Source organism: Corvus cornix, chromosome 1A (genome assembly GCF_000738735.6).
Source record: "Corvus cornix cornix isolate S_Up_H32 chromosome 1A, ASM73873v5, whole genome shotgun sequence".
NCBI lineage: Eukaryota > Metazoa > Chordata > Aves > Passeriformes > Corvidae > Corvus > Corvus cornix.
This window is the reverse complement of record NC_047057.1, coordinates 14182933-14206265: the sequence shown is the minus strand read 5'-3', so window position 1 is coordinate 14206265 and position 23333 is coordinate 14182933. Positions and strand designations below refer to the sequence as shown.

General features: G+C 38.5%; 1 protein-coding gene across 1 annotated transcript; it reads left to right on the top strand.

Annotated features, from left to right (window-relative positions):
• Positions 1–10551: 10551 nt before the first annotated feature.
• Positions 10552–22386, top strand: C1AH12orf40 (chromosome 1A C12orf40 homolog). The gene is made up of 11 exons (XM_010395703.3): positions 10552–10714; positions 12056–12188; positions 12713–12779; positions 13104–13301; positions 15233–15339; positions 17519–18051; positions 18291–18363; positions 19030–19090; positions 19661–19727; positions 20441–20517; positions 21097–22386. The coding sequence occupies exons 1-11, from the start codon at positions 10612–10614 to the stop codon at positions 21715–21717; spliced, it is 2040 nt and encodes a 679-aa protein (XP_010394005.2). The 5' UTR covers positions 10552–10611; the 3' UTR covers positions 21718–22386.
• The last annotated feature ends 947 nt before the right edge of the window (positions 22387–23333 follow it).

Below are 23333 nucleotides of genomic sequence, written 5' to 3'. Positions count from 1 at the left end.
ATGTTTTGAATCATTGCTATTTAGGACCTTTAAGATTTAGATCTGTGTAGGTCATGCATATAGTACATAGCGGTTTCCATGTGAATGAATGTATGTGAAACGCATAACATGAATCCACACAGTGCTTGTTTTCAATTACTGATACTCAACTGTAAATAATGTCCAAAATATGATGTACTGTAATATGGTGAGCTAGGAACATCTGGTTTTTTCTTTAATTTTGAGCTGTATGTTTACATAGCAGTGTGGGAATAATAGGATTCCATTTTAGTCAGATTCAATGGAGTGTGAACATAGAAGTCATTATTCAAGTAAATACTTTTCTCTGAAGTACTTCCAAACTTACTATTTACTTTAATGTCATCATACATAAGTACAGAAATACACAACAGAATTAGTTTGCAACATTAAGGCACACCAATGGCAAATTTGATGTTTTTATCAGAAAAGGGTGATAAGATACCCTGACCTTTGATTTCAAATTTGTACCAGCAGAAATTATCTCTTTATTTAGTCTCGTTTAGAGAAGATGTTGACTATATTCATATACCTCAGTAGAATATTCAGATGCTGTAATTCCTTTAGGATCTGGAGATCTAAGACAAGCAGGAGCTTCAGTTTTAATGTCACAGATGTGGAAGCTTGTTGAAGGAGTGTCAGTGTGGTGAGACTGGCCTGATCCTACCAAGCAGTTGATTCCAACTCTTTTGGTTCTAATGAGACTGTAGGGGTACCCAGACTAGGCAGAGATATGCTATCATAGGAGAAGAGACGGGAAACAGGAAGATCCTATTCTGTTGCTTGGCTCCTGAGCGTAAGCATCAGAGAGATGGTGTAAATGGGGTGCATTCCTGCACCAGAAGTCCTTTTTCCCTTACTCTGTCTTTAGGGACATACACCCGCTGCTGTACATTTGAAGCTTCCATGACTTGTAGGTTCTGATAATTTATCCATAAGGGATTCGAGTAATCTGTCTGACAGGACAGTCAGTGGCAGACCAATCACTAACAGTTCTGACTTCTGAGAACAGTGGTATTCTAGAGAGAAGACAGCTCTAGAAAGAAATGTAAACAAGTCGTTTTCCCTTTACAAAGTGAGGAGAGGGAAAAAGGCAAGGGTAGAGGCCAGTGTCAGCTGCTCCAAGCCCTGTAAATTGTCGAGTTATGTTCTCAGACAAGGAATTTCACTTTTAATATTTAGGCTTTAATCCTTAAACCTTTAATATCTAGATTTCCCTTTCTTGTTAAACTTAATCCATACAGATAACTCAGCTGAACCAGGATATGTCTCTTTTATGCCTTCAAAAGTCTCAAATACACAATATACGTTTTTCAGGTTTTGCTTTAAATCTGTAAATGTTTCTTTCTCAGATCATCTGAAGAAAATTCTAATGCTACCTTATTAAACGTTTTCTCAAGTGCATCGTAAACCCTTTAAACAAGCTACATGCCAAGTGCAATAGTACAGGTATAAGTGGTAAAATCATGTAGCTGGTGTCAGTTAACAGTGGTGATACTGGCACTGCCCACAGCAGAGCCAGTGTTCTACTCTGCAAAAGTGAAGGCAGGAATAAATCCAGAAAAACCATTTCTTTTACTCCTGCACCCAAAGCACAGGATCTGCTGCCATCCTTTTGTCATGCCTCAAAATTTGTTTGAGGGTTTGCAGCTGGTGAGTATGACAACAAAACGATCATCTGCTGCAGTTTATTTATTAACTCTTATTTGGGAAGGCTCTAAATATGAAAAATAAGCAAACAGGCCAGTGCTTCACCAAGCACAGTAGTCTGTCTCTAACAATAGCTCTAAGCAGACACCCAAGGGAAAAAAAAAAGGCAATTTAAAGTGATGGTGCATCCCCTGCTGCAGCTTCATACTCTCCCAATCTCTGGCCATTTTAAGCTGTGAGAATTTTGTGAGGCTGGGAGGTTTTTCTGTATTCCACTCTTAAAATTACTCGTTCACTCTCTCTTGAAATCATGTAAACGCATACATAAATAGAAAAATCTCTGACAAACAATTCCTCAGATTTACCATCTCATAGGTGAAGAACCACTCCTTTCTGCTTAATTTGACCCTGGCTCCCACAAGCTCCACTTTATGTCCATCTATACCTGTTCTGGAAGAGACATTCAGCAACAGAGCTCACTCTTGCTCACTCTCTTCTCCCTCCCCTAACCCCGCAACTTTCCCATACCACTCAGGAGTTTGTCAGCCTCTATTCTGTATCAGCCCCCAGCTCTTGAGTGCATAAATACAAGAACTAAATCATCTCTTCCCTCCCTTTTGCATTTTAGTCCATGGCAGGGCCTTCCCTTTTATTTCGCAACTTTATTTTCTTAAAACCTTCAGTAACAGATGTTGTCAACAGCCTGAATTAAATCCATCAAGACTCCAGAAATTACTGTTTCCTACATGTTTTCTACAGCAACTTCCATCTATAGAAGCTATGCTGGCTTTTCACATGCTGGCCTGTATTATAATGCCTGCTATTTCTTTGTGTGGAAATAAGCTTTCTGGATTGCCACAAAATTGTTATTTTTAAAATTTTGTCACATTTGCTACCCTCTTGTAGCAAGATGACTCCAAATTCAAGTGGTCCTTTCCACAGTGCTGCATTATAGAACTCTTCATTAAATACGTCCTAGTGCTTTGCTAGTCTTCATTCTGTCTTGGTAAGATCATTTTTACCTTGTCTGCTGTTATTTTCATTTTGCACAGATCCTCACTGAGTTCCCCAGGAAGGATTCCTGCATAAGGTTCTCCCCAGTTTCCTCATCAATGAATACTTACGGAATAAGCCTAACTTACCTTTTCCATAACAACCGTGTCTCTTCTGATGTACCTCTTCATGTTGTACTTTGGCCAACTGTTGTCCCTTTAGACTTTATAGCAAGCTTTTGCTCCTAGCTGATGTGGAGAAGAATGATTTATTAGTTTGGTTACTCTGGCTAGTTGTTTCCCAGTTTTTTCTGGCCTATTGTAATTGTATTTGTATTTTTTTCTGAGTTCATGTTCCCTGCTGTTATCTTCTTTTTGCTATGGTTCAGACTGTCTCTTTACTTCAAGTCTGGTATCCTTCAGCTTTTTCCTAGCCCCTTGTAAGAATTTAATTCTTTTAGCTCCCTCTCCTGATTTGATTTTGATGTTGTTCCCTAACTGGAGTTTGGCACATCTATAGAGGATTCTTGGTCTTTGTTAATCTTTATAGAAATACTGTTTTTACGAAGTGGGGTTTTCAGCACGAGATTCTGTAACAGATCTCATGCATTGTTCTCCATCAAGCCAAGGACTGCACTTTGTCATGAGAGTTCATTCTGTAAAAAATTATTCCATCTAAATAATACCACCTAAGAATGGCATCTACTTCATATAGCAATGTGTCAACCTACTGTTGTCAGTGGTACTGTCCTGGCTGGTGGTTTTCCACGTAGGTCCAATCCCATGTTCTTCCCAGCTGGGCATTGAATTTTGACCTGGGTAGATTAGGTGCTTCTCTCTGAGCAGGCCAGTTTGCTGTGTTTGGAAACTATTTAGCCTCTCTACTATCTACCATCTCTCCACTCTTTAAAGGTCAATAGGGAAAGAACTTTTCATCAAATTAATTGAAAGAGAGATCTGTCTTTCAAGAGAAACTACTTTTAAAAGGGGTAACTTTGTTTTTAAATAGAGCTTTGTCTTCTGTTTTAAACTTCCTCAAACTCTATCATGATTTTGCAATATCACAGCCATCTTTCAAAAAGAACTCTTTTAGGGCAACACCATCAACCAGGTTAGTATAAAACACCACAAGGACAGTGTTGCTTTATTTCTCTATAAGCTGACCTCTCAAGGAAGGGAATGGGCATAGAGTACTGACTGGAAGAAGGCCATACAACTCTGTTAACAAAGTTTAAGCACTGCATTTGCCAAAGAAAAGCTTCCACTTGGAACAGAGTCAGGCATTTTTTAGTCATGCATTCCTAGCACTAGATAATTAGGTCAATATTTAGGGATCTAAGTAAGTGTATCCTGGTATTTAAAAGTGCCAGAAATTCTCACCCTAGATAGAGATGGAAAAGCACTTTAGTTTCCCTGCATCTTTTATGCAGTTTTCTACAGATGGATTTAGTTACCTAATGCTAAGTATCAAGATAAAACAAAAAACCAAAGTTAAAATACGTTAAATTGACATTTTAAAAATCAGTAATGTTGTAAAATATTTAAACCCAACTGTGAGATTCACGAGTTTGTGTTTTTCACTTCACATTCATCTCTTTAGTAATGCCTTCCTTTATTATAATGAGTGCTAGAGTAGGACACTTGCTGGAAAGGGGAAGATTCATTTAAGAAACATGAGAACTATTTGCAGTTAGTTCTAAGAAACTGCTTGGAAACTCGTCTCTCTGTTTCTCTCTCTCTGTCTCTGGTGAGTATAAGATTTTACATAAGCAGTGTCTGTTCACTCAAGGGAATGTGCTTAGGGGAAGAAGCGTGCAAACCTTCAGGGTAGAATAATGCTGCAGACAGAGTTGGCACACGCTTTGAATTCACACAGTTTCATTGTCCAAATTAGCTGCTTCCTATCTGGGTGTGTCGGGACATAGAGTAGGGGCCTAACTTAAAGTGCTTGAGCCACCCATCAGAAGACCTCCCTCTCTCTTGTTTGATTATACAGGAGTTCTGTAAGGACCTACTCAGAGCTGGGTGCCAAAAGTTGCACAGTCAACATTTCAACACCAGTGTCCCTGGAGAAATGCTTTCTTAGGCTACTTTGGGCTGCTTTAATATGTCTCATATCTAGAGCTGATCTGATAATGAAGGAACATGTCAGAGAGGAAAACTCAGGTGCTGAAGGTTGGAAAGCTGTTCTGAAGAAGATCCTGTATAATACTTCCTTAACAAAGGAACAAGAGATAGAGTTATTCTGAAGAGTGGCTGTAAAAGTTAGAAAAAAGGGAAATCTTTAAACTGCAGTTTCTGACAGATAGAGGAAGCCTCTTTGTTCTGTACTTACTTCACTTCCCAGAGAATCAACTAACCTCCATGAAACTCATTTTCATGACCTTTTAAAAATTAATAATAATGTCCTGAAGCTCTTTGAAATTTTGGCATCACTCAGAAATTCAGATCAATTATTTCAAATTTTTAAAATGTTGACAATCAAGGCAAAATATACAAACACTGGAAATACAGTCATATGCATCTCAGGTCTTATTTCATTTTTTACTTCGCCCTCCTCAAAAAATAACTGATTTTTTATTTTATGACTGTTTGAAAAGTCATTAGCTTTCTCTGCAAGAAGTAATTCGAGGAGAAGAAGATTTCTTATGTTGAAAAATAATTAATTGAAACTGCTATGTCACTTTTCCTGGATTCTACAAATAACGTCTAACTACCAGATAAAATAAGGCAAACATAAAGAAAAGTCCACTCTTTTCCTTTAAATCTAGACAATACTGTGAAAAAGGAAGAGTAAGGGTGATACAGAAAATATCATATATTAGAAAAACAAGAGTAAAAGGGATTTGATTGTGTTATACAAGAAACTACATCTTAGACATAGTATTAACAAGTTAAACATTTAAACTAGATGGAATTGAAAATAAAACTTAATAGTCGAAGTGATGAAATTAAATAAATTTTCAGTCTGTCATCTGTCATATTAACTGTAGAAACACATAGACTTAAAATATAGATATAATTTATTATGAAGATTTTAATCTAGTGTTGTTACAAGAAACAATTATGCATACTTATCAGATACTATAAACGCCTTAGCCAAATTAGAAGTATTAGAAAGAAAAACATCTTGGCTGATTTTTAATTTTAGACTCCTAATATCTGCTCTGAACACTCTTCACACTGTTGCACTAAAGCTGATCAAACTTTAGTACCCTGAAAAATGTTAGACTAAAGATAACTCAGTAAAGAAACACCACAGGAAAAGATTCATACAGAATTTTGATGATTGTTTTGTAAATGGGTGCCTTCACTTGCTGAGACGATGGCAGTGAGTTACAGGGAAGGGAGTGAGTGGAGCTGTGTTGCTGCCAAGATTCCCTGGGTGGTTCTGTATCCCTCCTCGAGGGTTTGTCACATTTACACGCAACAGCTCTTCATGCAGCACCAAAGGCAACAACATCTACTGGTAGAAAATGCTTATCAGTTCTTCTGTTACCTCTAAAATACCTGAAAAAGAGCAGGATGGAGAGGAAAGTGCTCTCTTGCCCCAAACTTACAGTGGTTGTAGCAGAGACAAGCTGCACCTGAAAGACAAATTGATTCACTTGGGACAACAAGACACTCATGACTCCCTTGGGAAAGGGCGATGGCTTTGGCAGCAGCCTGTATGGAAACACCGGGGTAGAGGAAGGGCGGCAGCAAGCAGAGCATCGCCTTTTCCCCATCAGCTGCCTCGCTTGGCTTTCTGCATCCTTCTCCTTTGTCAGTCCCTCTACCACCCTTTCCTTCTCAGCCAGCCTGGGGGCGTGGAGAGCAGCTGCCCCGGTGCTCCCAGGGAGGAGGAGGCCCCTCAGACCGGCCCAGTGGCCCTGCTGGGAGGCTGCAAACCGTCCCTGGGGTAGCCATCGCCTCCACCTACACTGCAAGCAGCGCACAGGGCAGCCCTCCCTGCCTGCCTCCTCAGCAGCAGAAAATGAACTGGGTCGGTGGCAGTCGGTGAGTGAAACTCTTCAAAGCCAGCAGAAACAGCTCCATGCTGTGTCAGTGTCCCTCACAGACTGGGCACCGCCATGGTGGGTTTAACAACCCTGATGTCCTCTCACAAACCGGGCACTGCCGCGCTGTGTGTGACAGCCGTGGTGTCACCTCACAAACAGCACAGCCACGGTGTGTGTTTCAGGCCTCATTTCCCCTCACAGATTGGGCATAGCCGTGGTGTTTGTGGCTGAACTCGTGTCTCTCCACAGAACAGTAGTGCCACAGTGTGCATGTTTCAGGCCTGGTGTCCCCTCACAGAGCAGCAGGCCATGGTGTGTGACAGCCCCTCCTGAGCCAGACTTTGAGGAGGTGCAGGTGCCCTCCCACCCCAGGCAGGGGCTCACATTTGGGCTCAGTGTCTCTCCACAGACAGGGGCTGGATGAGGCTTTTCCTCACACCCTTGTGAACAGCAGTGGTTACCATTTGGGGAAAAGAAGGTATAGGTATTGAGATTCAATGAAATAGTAAAACATAGCAAACTGAGTTGTAATGATTAAAAAAAAAAAGGATAATGTTCAGTTTCTTTAGGTGCTGTGCCCTCTGCCAATCTACTAAAAATGTAAACCCCACAGATTTTATCAGCCGTTGGGAAGCAGCATTGCTGAACACAGCTTTGTAATCATCCAGACTCTATGCAGAATCAAACTAAAAGAACACCCTACCCATCTGGAAGTCTTCCCAGCAAACTGGGTTTTCTGAATGTTGCCTCTGTGAAGCCAGAGGAAGGGAGAGTTTTAGTTGGAAAAAACCCCAAAACATGAACACCAACTTTGTCCTAAATGCCTGCCTGCCATACTCTCTGTAAGAAAATACAGTGTGTAGGAGTATTGAACACATTTAGCAAATACAAATTAACCTGCTGCTTGCTGCTGCTGGTAGTATCTGTCAGGGTTCCTTGGGTGAATCTGGGATTTGCATTTTAGGTGTCAGAAAAACTGCTCATCAGTAGGGTTTCTCCCCACTGAAAAGGTGAATGTTATATGCATATGTTTGGAAAGTTTGCTCTAACTTTTAGCCAAAGTTAATTCCAAGGGAATACTCCATATTCCTAACCCTCACAAAAAGTCCTAATCTAACTGACCTAAGGACTGCAGCCATACTCACTCTGCTCATGTAACAGTGACCCTGAGTTCCAATTTTATGCACCATGTCCTGTAGGCATTTCACTTAAGACTATGTTTTAGAGGTGAGAAAGTAGTTGGAGGTATAACTGTCTCCTATATTGCACAAACAGGAACTTGTAGGGTCAATTTGTTTTTCTTTCCTGTTTTACAAAAGGACCCTAGTATTCTGTAAAATCCCAAAAGGTAAAAGCTCATTTAGTGCTCCTTTGGTTTGTTTGCTAATATAGTTTTGTAGCTATGTTGCAGCATGACAAAGAAAATTAGGAGAAAATAATATATTGACAAAGATTTCTTAAGGTTAAAGAAATTATAAATTGATGAAATGTTGCATTACAAGTCAAATGACTAAAAGCTTTTTCTGTTTTCTTTTTTCATGTTAAATGCATTTGGTAGCCTAATATAGAATATGGCCCTATCCTTACTGGAGTAAACTAGGATCAGTCAAAATTACTTCAACAGAGATATGTTGACTTTGCTACCTGAAGGTTTGATCCATTGTAACATAACATATAACATAACATAACATTAACATATTTGTGTCCTAAAATCTCAGAACCATCGATGAAAAATTCAAGCCATGACTCAAGATTATACTTCTGCAATTAAAATAATAATTATTTGCATTTTTCAGAAGCAGAATCATATTAAAGCAAGAAAGGAGAAAACAAAAGGTAAACAGTTTCAGCCATATTGGATTATATATTGTTATATAAAAGCTTTAGTGGGTTCACTTAGGTAAAACTTTCAAAGCATTTGGAGTGAGATTCAGAACAGTAGCTTAACAGTTACAATGTGTTTGCCTGACTTTAAGGGTGAAAGTCTTGTTCTAGATTTACTACACTGAATTCCAACAGGAAGAGGAGGGAGCCGGAGAAGGTGTGACTGACTGACTGACTGACTGACTGAATGAATGAATGAATGCCTGTGCCCTGTTTTGGTTTTCCTGGATTACTTCTGTTACCATATTGTGTTGGTATGTGCAGGCACATGGGATTGCTTGCCTCAGAGTGATAACCCCGTGGTCAGCAGGCCTAACACACACATACACAGCCACTTTTCTGGGCCCTGTAAAAGGATGTTAGGCTCATTGAAGTCCTTTATTTGGCATTAACAAAAGGAGGATGGCTTATTTGTATTTTGAATCTGAAAGTGAAATAAAAGAATCAAACTTATCCCTGGCATAGCAGAAGACATTTCAAAAAGGAAAGAGAAAGAAAACAGTAAGAGAAAATGGCTATAACTATAATAAGTAGAGTCAGTTTCCTCCTCAGCAGCAGGAAAGAAAGAGGCAGTATAGGGAAGCTCCACCACTGAAGCTGATACCCCCAATGCCCAGAGCAGGTGCACAGACATATAGAGGTAGAGGAAAAACAGGCTGACTGTATAGAGACAATTACTCAAATTAAAACATTTACTTATGGGAATGTGGGACCAGTCAGCAGCTTGTCCTCATCGCTTTCCCAGTTTCCTGGAGGCCTGTGAGTTCTCAACAGGTCTGTTTTCTCAGGGATTACTGGTCTAAGCCACATAATTTATATTACAACTATGTAATTTTCTTCAGTGGAGAGGGAAAACAGGAGATGATCCAAGACAGGATTGTTTTTAGTAAGGCAGTACTAAATTACTAAACACTGTGGTAGTTTTCTAATTGCCACTATACAATTATTAGTAATTTAGAGGTGATGGGAAAAAAATATCTGGGACACTGAAGGGAGTGGGGTATATTTTGGGGGTATGGACCCCAAAGTGACATGAATTTTGAAGTGTTGATTTGTACACAGGCTGATTTTACCTGACTGAAGATACTCACCTTAACTGAAGAAAAGATATTTTCCATAACTAATATCATTCTGGAAAGCTAAAGAAAATAATAAATTATACTAAAAATTAGTTACCAATGAATGTGTTAGGTTATTAGTTACATATAACCTGAAATCATGAGAGGAATTACATTTCAGAAGAAAAGCAATTTTTTGCTTTGGCATAGCCTTTAGTTTTCAATATCCTTCTTTTGGTTAGAAAAAAATAAATCTTAATGGGTTTATTGATTCATGATTGATAATGTTGATGATTTTAGGTTGTTAATAGTCTGCAAAATGGAGGAGTTTGTTTCCTATATTATTGTCCTGATATATTCAAACTTTCAGTCATATGTCTTCCTATTCCTTGTAACAAAAATACTTTCTGAATTCCCAATCTTAGAGACTTTTCTTTTTTACTTTTTTCTCTCTTTTTTTTTTTTTTTTTTTTTTTTTTGGTCAGAAGACTATTTTCTTTGTCCAGAAAGACAAATTTGGAGAACAATAAACCCTTGGTGTCATTACAGATGACACATCTGGTGTATGTAATCTTGCTGATTTATTTGCTTATTTTATATGCCCCATAAAAAGCCCAAGTTTAAATTTTTTTAAGACTTTATCCTTGCCACATTTGGTATCTTTTATTTTAAAGAAACATTTTTAGTGATTGTAAACAAAATTTGAGAAATTAGCATTTAAGGACTAAATATTTGGCATCAAGATAACAATGATTTATTTTGAATACGACCAAATTATACTTGCTTTCTTCTTCAAGGTAATAAAAATAAATTAACAGCAAACAGGGCGTGAGAATTCAGAGATGCTTAACCATGTGCTTTTATTAGGAATAGTTCACTAAGTCTTGCTTGCTAGTTTCAAAAGGATTAGCTATACTGGTAATGTGTTGTTGAAGCTTCTGTCAAAAATTTATTCTCTCCTTTAAAAAAATTAAGGAATACTTTGAAAGAAAGAAACTTAAGTCAAAGATGAAGCTTCTGGAAGTATCATCTCCTAAAAGTTCAGCAGTCAGTTTGGATCTTCTTAATCTTTATGTGGTTAATCAGATATCAACCAAAAAAGACAACACTGGTGAGTTTTGGGTATTCTGACTTCTCATAATCAGTTATTCTTAACTATTATTGCTGTTATTTTAGTTCTTTTTCTTCCATTTACAATTTAACCCTCAAGTAAGTGTTGTTTTATTTTAAAATAAAAAAAATTGTACATAAATACAAGAATTATGACTGAATAAAAAGTCAGGGTGTAAGAGGAATCAAATAACCTTGGCTCCTGCCTACTTCACCTTTAAAGCCTTGTGCAGTGTCCTGGTGCCAGGCCACATTAATGTTTGCAGTAGCCAGGAGAGGCATGGCCAGGACCCTGAGGTTGTTCTGCACCTCCTCACATCATGCACAGGGGCAGGAGTCCCATCCGGTGGGGTAGCGGGAAGAGGGTGCCTGGGGAAGGCTGTGCTCCCTGTGGTGAGCACCTGCCTGTGAATCATCACTCTGTTATTAATGTCGTTTCTTATTTCATTGCTGTTTCCAGTCAATTGTGCTTATCTCGACCCATGATCTTTACCTTTTTTGCCTCTAATTCTCCTCTCCATCCTGCTGCAGAGTTAGGGGGAGAGAGAGAAGGAAAGGGAGAGGGAGACGGAAAAGAGGGAGAGGGAGACGGAAAAGAGGGAGAGGGAGATGGAAAAGAGGGAGAGGGAGTGAGTGGCACATGGTTTGGAGTGTTTCAGTGGGAACACTAAACTGGAGAATACCATTTCTAAACCACTACACACACTTATTACCTTCCTCATTCTATTCATTATTTTAACCCTATATCCATTTCTTTTTCTCTTTGCTGTAGAGTCGGTCTATTTCTCATCCACTAACTTTTTCAGAACTTTGGGGGTTTTTGGAATAGTCTTGAAAGTTCTACTCATTTTCTCTCTTAAAATCTATTATTAAACTTCTTGAGAAACATCACTAAAACTCGAGTCCTAGCTCTTTAAATGTAGATGTGGTGCTTAGGGATATGGTTTAGTGGTAGACTTGGCAATGCTGGGTTAATGGTTGGATTCAATGATCTAAACAGTCTTCTTCAACCTAAATGATTCTATGATTCTATGACTGTTATCATCTGTGACATATTAATAAACCAGATTATGGAAAATTTTTTGTCCTATGCTCAGAAGAGTAGAAGGTGACTGAGGAACGTAACAGAGCCTGTACACACACAGTGGCTGACTAAATAATTTTATACTATCATGCCATTTAGAATAGAGTTTTTGTATTGTTAGTAGCAAAGAAAGCAATAAATACAGCTTTAAATGGATTAAGAAATCTAGAACAACAGCTTTTGTACTCTAATGAAAGTTCAGGAACCTCAAAACTTTCTCTAAGCCCAGCACTAACATACCAAATACTTTCTTTGCAGAGAACATGAGGAAGCCAGTCCACATTGATATCACTGAAGATGAAAAAAAACCTATTAGGAGACATAACTTAGAGCTTCCCATGTCACCCCAACGTACACAACATAAATCAAACTTAGATGATCTCCAGAGCAGGTACTTGTATAAAATAGGCAATAGTTACACAATGGTGAGGTTCTGGAAGAGGCATTTCACGATAGTCATAACGTTTGGGGTATTAAGAAAACTTAAACATACCATTGTTTAAACACATTGTGTAAACAGGGAAGTTTCACAACCACTCCTGTCCTTCCAGTGATACTTTTATTGTGAGAGAGTACTTAATAAATTCTGAATACAAAACTGCACATGAAGCTGAGAGATTTTTAAAGGTAATGTGTCTGTTCTCATGTCAGGTACGTGCACTAAGTTTATCTCAAGGAGCAAGTTATTCAAACAGCATTACCCAGTTATACTGTTTTTCCATTCAGCTTCAGACACCCTAAAGTGACCAGCTCACAGACAGGCTGCTCAAAACTGCTTAAGAATCAGGCTGCTTTAAGATGTGTGGAAAAATATTCCTAAATTATTTTGAAATTAATACTCAGAATACTTTAATCTTTTGGATCTTGTATCTTGTATTTCATAGGCTTTTAAAATTCATTTTATTCATTTACAAGGTTACAAAAGCAAGTATTGGCCAGCAGAAGACAGCATCTCTCAGAAAAAGTAAAATATCAGCATAATGTAAGTTTATTGTTCTTACGATATAAGACTAAAAATGTGCAGTAACTACTGTATTTTTAAGTGATTTTTCGAAGAGTGACCAAATTTCATGGATACTGAAACACATAAAGTCTTCTTCTTTAAGACTGTATCAATACATTATTTTCCTTATTGCCTTAAGTTTTTCATGAAAAAGTCACATCAGAATATATGAAAATTTTCTCTTCTTTGTGTTTTATGTGCAGAGATGTAAAAGATATAGAAAGGCTTGATTACTTTGAACTTTATGCTTAAACCAAAACAGTTTTAGATAAATAAAATGTCTCTTTGTTATGTTTTGTCTAGCTGTCACAAGTAACAGAACTAGGCTATGTTGATTCTAGTATGGGAAATGAAGACAACATGGCAAGAGTTTTTAGTGCTTGTCCGTTGTCCTCTGGTTTTCAGTTCTCTAACCATACACAGCTTTCAGAAGAAAATTTCAACACAAAACTAATGGGCAACATTTGGGAACAGACCAATGAAAAGAAGCTGCAAAACCAGGTTTGGTTAATATTTTACTTCCACAGAATTATTTTAAACTAACTTGCATTTATTTGGTGTGTAAAATTAGTGTAATGGTGAAGACAATTATGAATGATCAACATTTCTTGTAGGCTGGTGGCAATGAATATTCTGTATATACAAATATATTCTTTTATTGTTCTGAAATAAGCTCAGCTTGAGTGTTTGTTCACTGAGCTCTCATTATTGCTGATATCTGCAGAAAGAGAATTAGTCATACACTGCTGGCTTTCTTTTGTTTCTGGCTTGTAAAGTTGGTTAAAGAAAGCTGAAATATATTAGTTATAAATACAGCTTTCTTAAACACACAGTTAGAATAACTGGGTGTTATATGATCCCAGGTGATTCCATGACCTAATTTTTTATCTTTTAATGTCTCAGTGAGTAACACAGTTCTTACAGTGTTCTCAGCGCTCTTCTGTTTAACTCTTTACATTTAAGAAACAACTGAAAGTGATTTGTTCTGATGCATGTTACTATTTTTTCTTTTTGTTGACTTTGTGACTCTTAAAAGAACCATCCTTAGAAAAGTGATAGCAAATATAATATGCTTCATTTTAAGCAAATATATTATTCATTGGAAGTAATAAAACAAATTCTATGTGTTTCACTTGAGGTAAGTGAGCAATAAATGCTCCAGGAGTTTCAGAAGGGGAGATGATGGGTTGTTCAGGGAATGAGTAGGCCAGAACCCCACAGAAAGCTGACCTGAAGAACAAAGAAGTCCAAGAATGATGTTTTCTAAACACAAGGACAGTCCACCTCTATGTGCAAGAGAATTATTAGATTCTGGAGACCAGTTTGGCTGAATCAGGGAACTCCTGACTGACTTCAAATGCAAAGAGGAAGTGTGTAAGGACGGATGGGCAAACCAGGAAGAAGATCAGAGCATCCCCCTAGCTTGGAGGGCTGGCATTTGGGTGGACAGAGCTGAAAATCACAATGGGTGAGAAGAACAGCAAGGAGGACTTCTTGTCATCAAAGTTGCGTCATCAAGGAAAGGAAACCAAGGAAAATGCTGTCCACTACTAAAAAGAGTTGAGACCTAGTGACAAAGGGCGTGGAAAAGCCCAAGGTACTCAAAAACTACTTTTCTTCAAGTTTTTCAGACAAGTTCTGCTCTCTGGCTCATCTTAAAATGCAGTCAGGAGTTGGGGGAGAGTTGTACAAAACAGTAGGGAAGGAACAAGGTAGAAAATCCACTGTAACCTGGACATACAGAAATATATGAGACTGGACAGAGTCCATCCAGGTATATTCAGGTTGTTGGATGATGTCACTGCAAGGCAGGTATTTATCATCTTTGTAAGGCTGTGGTGATCAGAAAAGCTTCCCAGCGAGAAGAAATATGCAAACGTTATGTCCATCTGCAAAAATGTGAGCATGATCTGGGGGAGCATCATCTTACCTCTGTCCCTGGAAGGAATAAGGAGCTAAGCTCCCAGAGGCAATTCCAAGGTACAGGAGGAATAAGAAGGTGTCTGCAAACAGCCATCAGATTTTCCAGTGTCATACTCTGCCTGGTGGACCCAATTGCTTTCTGTGATGAAATTAGTAGCTCTGGGAATTAGAGAGAAGATCAGGCATTATTTACCCTGACTTTAGGAAGGCTTTTGACAAGGTTTCCCATGGGATCCTAGTAGCCAAAATGGGCAGCTGTGATCCAGATGAATGGACAATAGGATGAGAAAAAAGTGTCTGTTACTGTCATGCTCAGAGTAGTTGTCTGTTGGCTAAAGTTTACTTGGCAACAGTTGGGCTTTAAGGAGGTTTGGTCTTCTACTGTAAAGATAAAGAGAAATAAAAATAGTGGGAAAATATGTATATTGTTTGCAAGCCCAACTTGAAAGTTTTAAAGACTATAACAATTATGTATATTCACAGTTTGACAGCTTCTACTGTTTTCTCAGCCAGGAAACAGCTTTGATCAAGACCCTTGGAATACAAAACCTCCAAGCCAGTGTATTTACAGGAAGTCTGATACAGTGCCTCAGGAACTGTTTGAGCCATTTCATAGGTAGGCACTGATTTTACATTAATGAGGGAAATAGCAGTCAAGTTTAATAAAGAAAAATACTAAAATAAGCCAAAGCTTATTGCTACTGTTTTTTTCACTGACTTTTGGTGTTTTTCAAATAGAAATTGGAATCAAATGGAAATACTAAACATACAAAGCTATTTAAATTTGCCAAAAGGCAGCAAAATCTGAATTTTGGGTAGGCACTTGGAAAAATGATCTATTTTTTGCAATGTCACAAACATGACAGGGTTTCTGAATTCACCTTGAATGATAGCACAGATTTACTAAGAGGCTATGAGGAGGGGAAACTGCCCCAGGTGTTATTAGTTCTGGGCACTGTTGCAAGTGCTTTTCTAATGATCTTGATGCAGTAGCAAATCTGCACCTACCTTATTTATACTTGGGATTCCATGAAAAAAGCATTTTCTTTCCTTCTCTTTCATATGTGATCCTACTATAGCTTTCTTTATTCCCCATAAATGATTCAGTAATACATCTATGAGAATATACACTTCGTTTTTAAAAGAATGGATAGAAATCAAGAATACATTTCTTTTTGTATGTGCTGATTAAAAATATTTCAAATCACAGGTGGTTTAGGGCCAGACTCATCTGTACTAAACATTTTCATTTTCTTTCCAAAGGGTGTCCCTTGAATCTAGAGGTCTTTCATAGCTAATCTTACTTTACTCCTTCTATTCCATAAGCCTGCCATCTGGTTTAAAGTTCCTGTCCATCTCTAGCTTAGGCTGGATAGAGATATAAAAAGGCCACATAGTATTTAGCTGTTTCTGAAGTGCCTACAGCCTGTTCACTTGGGGAGTCAAGTGACCGATAAACTCACTGACCAAATACTGAAACACATCAGCCACCTTAACTTCCACTCTTCTTGTAGCTTTTCCTGGCTTTCTCCAGCAAAAGCTAAAATAAGCATAGCATTCACCTTGCTGTATATCTGTGTGAATTCCCAATTAATATCTTTACATTGAAGCCCTACATAATCTTATCTCACCTACATCTCTCCTTTCATTTCTCCCTCATCTATTCTTAACTTTTACTTTGCATGACAAAATATTCAGCTGGAGTTGAGAGAGAGACTGAATTGCTTCACAAAATGGTTTTACCTTCCTCATGTAGATCTATCCAAGTATCTTTAGGAACATACTCTAGTGTTTTTAGCCTTCTAAAACTGTTCTGGAGAGGTTTCTGTAAGCAGAGAAAACAAGTTTCTCATTTAAGTTCCATAGAACCTTTATCCAGTTCCAAGTATTTCCTGATCACAACACCACAGATGTTTTCTCCAGTAAGAGTTTTCTGTACTACATTTCAGTTTTCAAGTTCTATTGATAGCCTTACTCAGAGCATTTTAAAGAAAGAGCTTTTTTTGAATGGCCTTCTTTGCCCGATCTCTGCTCTTCAGAAGAATCTCAACTTTTTGCTCAGTTTCTGAAAGGTCAGTCAGCAGATCTAGCCCAGAAAAAAAACAGTGAGAATGTTAGATTAGGAGCCAAGTAAGTGAAAGCATGATAGCTTTCATACCCATGATGCTCATACAATAAAATCTTCAAACCTACTACTCTCAGAAGTGGGGAAGTAGTGGCATAATGAAATATCTGACTGGCCTCCTGACACTGGAACAGAAAAATTCTGTGCTGAATCAGGGTTACTGATTTCGAGTACAAATGAAAGTCACTTTTTATGGGCTTTCAGAATGGAAAAGAAATATAGTCTTGAACAAACTACTTTTATGAATGGAACAAACTGTCTTCCTCTTTACTTATTTCCCCCCCTTTTCTTTTTCTCCCCGAAGTGGCTGCCTTTGGTCAGTTGGTGGAGCAGCAGTGACATACTGTGGCTGATTTTATAAATCACGGTTTCCTATCCAGGAGGATATGCTCCATGGCTTTGTATATTTGGAGACATTAAGAAACAAAACTCCTTTTAAATCAATCTTACTATATAGTAGATATAAAACATAATAAAATACACACTTTTTCAGTTGAAATACTGTACATTTAGGACAAAATCAAGTGTAATGAGCAGTGAAGTTTTTGAGATTTTTATCATCAAGTTATCATAAAATGTTGTGTTAACAGTCAGTATTTTACTTATTTGTGTACTAAGCAAAATGCTTTTTTCTTTTCTACCCCTGTTACACCTCACTGCCAACCCCCAGGCTAGACCATATGAATTTTGCCAGGAAAAATCCAGTGATAATGGCCAGTAATGAATCAGAAAACTGTGAAGGAATAAAAGAACCAGTATTTGATGTTGTGAAAGAAACTGCAGAACTGAAAGATCCCCAAGATGGAAGTGGTTGTTCCTTTCTGGCACTATTTGAAGATGAGAGTCAACCAATCCATAATAATCTGTCCGCAAAGCATTTTAATCCTTTTTCTAACCAAAGCAATACTGACATTTTTTTCACTGTTCCTGATGTTAGAAATCAAATGACCAACAGAAATTATTCTCATGACACTAGAAAGGTTTATCCTGCAATCAATGCAAAAGAAAAGTCTGTAGACAGACACCTTGAAGGCATTTTCACAGCTCCAGAACAGGTTTTCCTTAAAAGCAACAATGCCTCAAGTGCAAGCTACAAGGAAACCAGTGGACTTCCTAAAACCCACCTGCAGAACTGTCATGAGGGACAGCGCTACTTCATACCCCGTGAAAAGAAAGGAAAAAAAGCAAACCTTGAAAAAATCGGTGCGTGTCAATATTTTAAGGACATATATTCTGGGTTTTATTCTCCTTTTAAACACATACATTCTTAGAACCAGAGATGTATCTGCCCCAACTGAAAACATCATGACTTTTCAAAATGCTGTCACTTAATTTTAAATCCAATTATTTAAATTATTTTAAAAACTTGACAGAAACCTTTCTATTCAAATTGCATTTATTCTATTGCATTTTAAAGTCAACATTTACTTTTTTTATTTTAGAGACATTTGCTTATCACCATGATCAGCACAATAGCTTAAAGGAGAATGTGCAGAATTATTCAAGAAAAAAAAGGTGAGTGTCATGGAAATTACCAATCTCTTAACCAGTGATAACTGCAGAGACCTTGCTGAATTGGAGAAATCCTGCTAAGAAGACAGGAAGGCAAAATTCTAAACAGTATTACTGAGGACTCTAGTTTTCTCAGTGAAAACAGTAGTGTGTAATGTGAATAACCTTATGCACATGTAAGCCCATTATGCCTCTGTGTCTGCCCATAATAAGTACATATTGAAATACTGCTTCATGGGACAGTTTGGTGTTCCTGAAGTTAAGGTGTTGATCTGGCTTGTCCTCTAAAAGACTTTGTCTCATTCCACTAGCTACAGAGCAAGTAAGTGTCTTCCCTGGGCTATGTGAGTGCCCAGTGTTTTACTAAAGACTTGTTTTTCAAGGACTGATACATAGCACCTTCCATTTTACAAAACAGCACTATTTTCTGTCATTGCTTCAATTCCATTTTGCATTTCAACTGCAATGAAGTTTATGAAAAACATATTCTTGGTGTTAAATCTCAGGTTCAGAGATAAGTCCAAGGATCTCAGTAGTAGAAAGCATTTAATGGTTACTGAAGACAAAATAAAAATTGAAAAGTCACCAGTAAGGACTTTAACTCAGAAAGAAAATAAAAATACAGGGGGAAAATCACTTACCATAGGATTTTGTGTTTGCATTCCTCAGTGATGACAAGTCTGTGAAAGAAACAGCCTGGAGTGAGAACCATCTCTTTGTATTTGAAGAGGTAACTTTTTAAAAATACGTATTTTTTGTCAAACCCACTCTCTGCACAATTCATTTGAGGTGGAGAAGGATTGTCCACAGTTAGAAACTGAATATATCTTCACTGAATCCACTACCACGGAAGATTCTTTCCCATCATGGTTTATATAAGGAATTCAGACAGAACTGCTTGTAGTGACGTGGTTCAGATAGACAGCCCTTTTAGGTCCACAGTTCACATGGTTTGATTCACCTTAGCTGATGCCTGAAAGACATTGTGTAAGTTACCCATCAACACTTAGGATCGGGTTCTGCAGGCAATGCCTAGACATTGTACACAGGATGCTTCAGTATTATAAGGGAGCTTCATATACATATAAAAGGGAGCCAGTATACATATAAAAAGTGTTTCAGATGCCTTGCCTGTAGAAGCCACATATGGTACTGCTCAGGTGTAAAAATACCTCTTAAAATAATTTGTGGTACAGTGCAGTGACTCCTTTATGTAACACAGAAACTGAGTGTTCCTCTCTTAACCTGAGATGCTGATCTAGCTGAACCCTCACTATGAATATCTTATTATTTTTAACAGTTCACAACAGCACAAGAGGAAGGGTGTAAGTTTGGAGTGAGTTCATATCTTCATGAGATGGAGATGGGTTAGTACAATTTATACATTATCACTTAAAATTTTTTTTCTCTACATGTGAAGCTGAAACATTTACTTTTAAAGCCAGGGAAATGATCTTTTTAGGATATTACCTTTGATGAGGGCTTGTATTTCTCATTCACACAGCACTGTAAAAAGACAACTAGTATTACCAGGTAACTAAGAATTACCTGTGTTTGCTTTTCCTTGAAGAGATATTCTCTTCCACTAGACTATATGTTGTCACTCCAGATGTGGGCAGAGGGAGGGCAGTAAGCTAGGCAGTCCCTTCCTGCTCCCTCAATAGCTGTAGAGTCAGCTGTGCTGGCTGCATTTCAGAGCAGAAGATCTCTCAGGAGCCTCCAAGAGAAAAACACGTAACTTGTATGGCAGCCAATGTGCACATGGAGTCTGCTGTGTTCTCGCACAGCCTGCGCTCTGCAGAGTCCCTCTTCCTTTTGGGTAGCACAGTTCTGCTGCTGATTAACAGCACAGCTGAGGCTTTGGGGACCCATCTCACAACCTCTTTAAGATGTGTTGATCTGAGAAGAGAAGAACTGGCTAAGAACTAGATTGACCTTGCTAACATTTTGTTCTTTAAACAGTATCTTAAAACTGCATCAGAAACAGTAATGTTTAATTCTACGTGCTGTACTTGAGAGTTGGATCTCTGGGGAGCTTTTGGTGAGTAACCTTTCTTTCTTTTTCATCTAACTTTTCAAGATGTGGAGTCACCACTCAGCAGCCAATCTCACTCTCCAAGGCAGACTGAGAGCTATTTGAGCTCTAGTCCTGACACAGTGAGTAAACCCTCGTGGGTTGGCAGGGCTCGATTTGAATCATATCTCTAAGCCTGAGTGCACCTAAGGGTGGATGTAGCTGGAATCTTGTTTCGTTTTGTATGATGTAAATTCATGTGTGATGAGGACAAGAAATTATTAGCTGTGAATTTTCCTAAGTAGTATGATAGACATGTTCTCTTGATCCTGGCCTTGTGGAATTACAGTAGCATGACTGTGGGAAGATGCTAAACAAACTTCTGTGCTCTTCCTGTATGTATAGCTGCCTTACATTACATGCCTGTAGAGCAGTATGGTTTGACACACTGTGTTTTCAGTCGTTCTCGAACACAAAAATACCATGGTGGAAGAGTATAAATTGCTTGTGAGAATGCAAGTCTGCCTCAGCCACCTTCTCTTCACCAAAAGCCAGAAGTACATCCTTGGAGAAGGAATGAAAAAAAACCCACATCCAACCAAAAGCAGACAGCTTTGGCCTTTCTGTTTATTTCACTAACTTACTTAGTAGTAAGTCATTACTTTAGTCCTTAGTTATTGAACTATTTGAACAGTTACAATGGCACAATTCTGTTCAAACAGTCTGAAGAAGAAGACACAGCCAAAAAGAAGGAATATCTGAATGAGCAGTCCTTGAAGACACACGATGCCAACCTATTCTCAGCCTCAGCACGCAGAGAGGCCCCCAAGAGCTCTCACACCCAAACTGCGGCTATGCAGCCCAGCAGTACTTTGGCTAGAGAAGAAGCAAACAATCGTCAGGAGAAAGACTCTAATTTTTGTGCCACAGAGGAGGAAAATAAAACCGACACAGCCCTGTCTCAGGGCTCGTTACACCGCGCCCTTAAGAGGGAGCATGTCACTCGCAGCACCAGGTGCGATGTTTGGTCGCAGACCGAGCGCTCTGTGACAGAAGTAGAGAAGGTGGATGTGGCCACGCAGTGCAGCACCTTGAGGGTATGCACCTGCGGAGGGTCCCTCCCCGCTGCCCGCAGCCCAGGCGGGGTCCCTCCTCCCAGCACCGCCGGCACCGCAGGAGAGCACGCACGGCCAGTGCAGGAGGTGCCGCAGCCCGCGGGCACCGGCAGCGCGGCTGGGACAGACGCCTTCTCTTCTGAGGTCGAGTACCTGAGTTTGGCTGGCAGGAGGACTCTAGAGGTGCTGAACTACATTGATAAAATGAAGGAGAGAGATAAACCGTGATCAACTATAATGGCATATAACGAACAAAAAAGTTTTGTCCTGTTCTCAGTGTGTTCCATTCAGTTGGCATATTTTGACTTTTCTAGCCTGGTTAGACAGAAGATATTTTTACTGTTTGTTTGCTTTAACTATGGATTTCTGTCTGCCTACTGCTGTCTCAAAGTATGGGTTTCCATAGATATCCAACTGTTAACAAAGGATTTTACAATAGCCTAGTAAATACAAACATTAGGAATTAGATTGGCTTCCTCACCATATATCCATATATCCATATATCTGTAGTTTGGAATTGATTGACTATGTTTCTTTTAAGATAGTGGAAAGATGTTGTTCTACTTCAAAACATATTTAGTGTAGCTCTGAGTTTAGAGCCATTGTCTGATTCTTACCCATTTTAACAGACAAACTTGCCTTTGCCGTGTGTTCATACTAAACACAAAAATAGGAAGCAACAGGAAATGTACATCTGCACACATAGAATGGAAGGTAATTTAAAAAGAACTAATTTATTAATTTTTTTAAATGCTCTCTTTTCCTTCCACAGCAGATCCATTCATTCATTTTCTGGCTGTTAATACTAACAAATCTTTCATGTGTTTCTGTATTCTGTCTGTAAATTGAAAATCTGAATTACTTTCTTCTTCATTTCAGTATTTGTATGGAGCTACAAATCACAACAAATAAAAGTTTCTGATAATATTGTTTCTAGGTTATATTCTTGCCTTGTAAAAAGTTCCTGGTAAAGGTGGCAGGGAGATTCACTGTTTCTAACATCTACTTATAGATCTGTACACCTTCACTTCTAGATAGATATCTCTCTATTTTAACTATGTGTGTGTGTATATATATACATATAAAAGCCTGTGTGTCTGTCTGTGCTGGCATTAGCCAGCTGGCTGCATGGGTTCCTCTTCTTCACAAACTCGGCCTGGGCAAAAGCTTTGCTGGAGACTTCCTTTAACAGAGCAGGAGATTTGCCTTTATAAGGTTAGTATGTTGTACTTTCCCCTTGGAGTCTGATGTTAAAAGATTCACTGGCCTTATTCCCACCAGGTCGGGGGTTTTTCTATGTTTTGTAGAAGGTATGGGTGACCCAGCCTGGATGAGACTTGTCACCATTCTTTGTCTCTGTTCTCATCATCAAACTAGTGGCTGTGTTTGCTGCTGGGTTTTATTTTTTAAGTGAAGAGCCATTTTTAAAAGAAGGTCTATATTGCTCAATAGTTTGGAGGTTTATGGCTGTGCTATTTTTAAAAATAGCACCTCAGAAATTTCAGTGGACTTTTCTGTACTTGGAAGAAAATAGCATTGTCTTTTATATGTATAAATTGCATACATGGGAAGTGGTTTGCACAGCCAGATTTCTGAACTGTATAACTATCACTTAGCCAATTCACTGCCCACTTCCTAAGGCTTGACATAAGCAGATTTTCTTTTTTAGGTTGCCTCCATTTATTGTCAAAGCAAACTCCCTAGTAATTTTTTTTAGTGCAATATTCATCTTCTTCACAGGAGATATAATTTATTTGAATAACAGCTATGATTTTCTGAAAGCTCAGCTGTTACCAGTGGTTTCTAAAGCCCAGCTGTTCACTCAGTGTGACGAAGTCAGTTCA

What these genes read in the sequence shown, in the direction of transcription:
- C1AH12orf40 (XM_010395703.3), top strand. Translation starts at nt 10,612, where the DNA reads ATGAAGCTTCTGGAAGTATCATCTCCTAAAAGTTCAGCAGTCAGTTTG. An exon ending in AACCAAAAAAGACAACACTG is followed by an intron (nt 10,715 to 12,055) that starts GTGAGTTTTGGG and finishes CTTTCTTTGCAG; the next exon opens with AGAACATGAGGAAGCCAGTC. An exon ending in AAAAGAAGCTGCAAAACCAG is followed by an intron (nt 13,302 to 15,232) that starts GTTTGGTTAATA and finishes CTGTTTTCTCAG; the next exon opens with CCAGGAAACAGCTTTGATCA.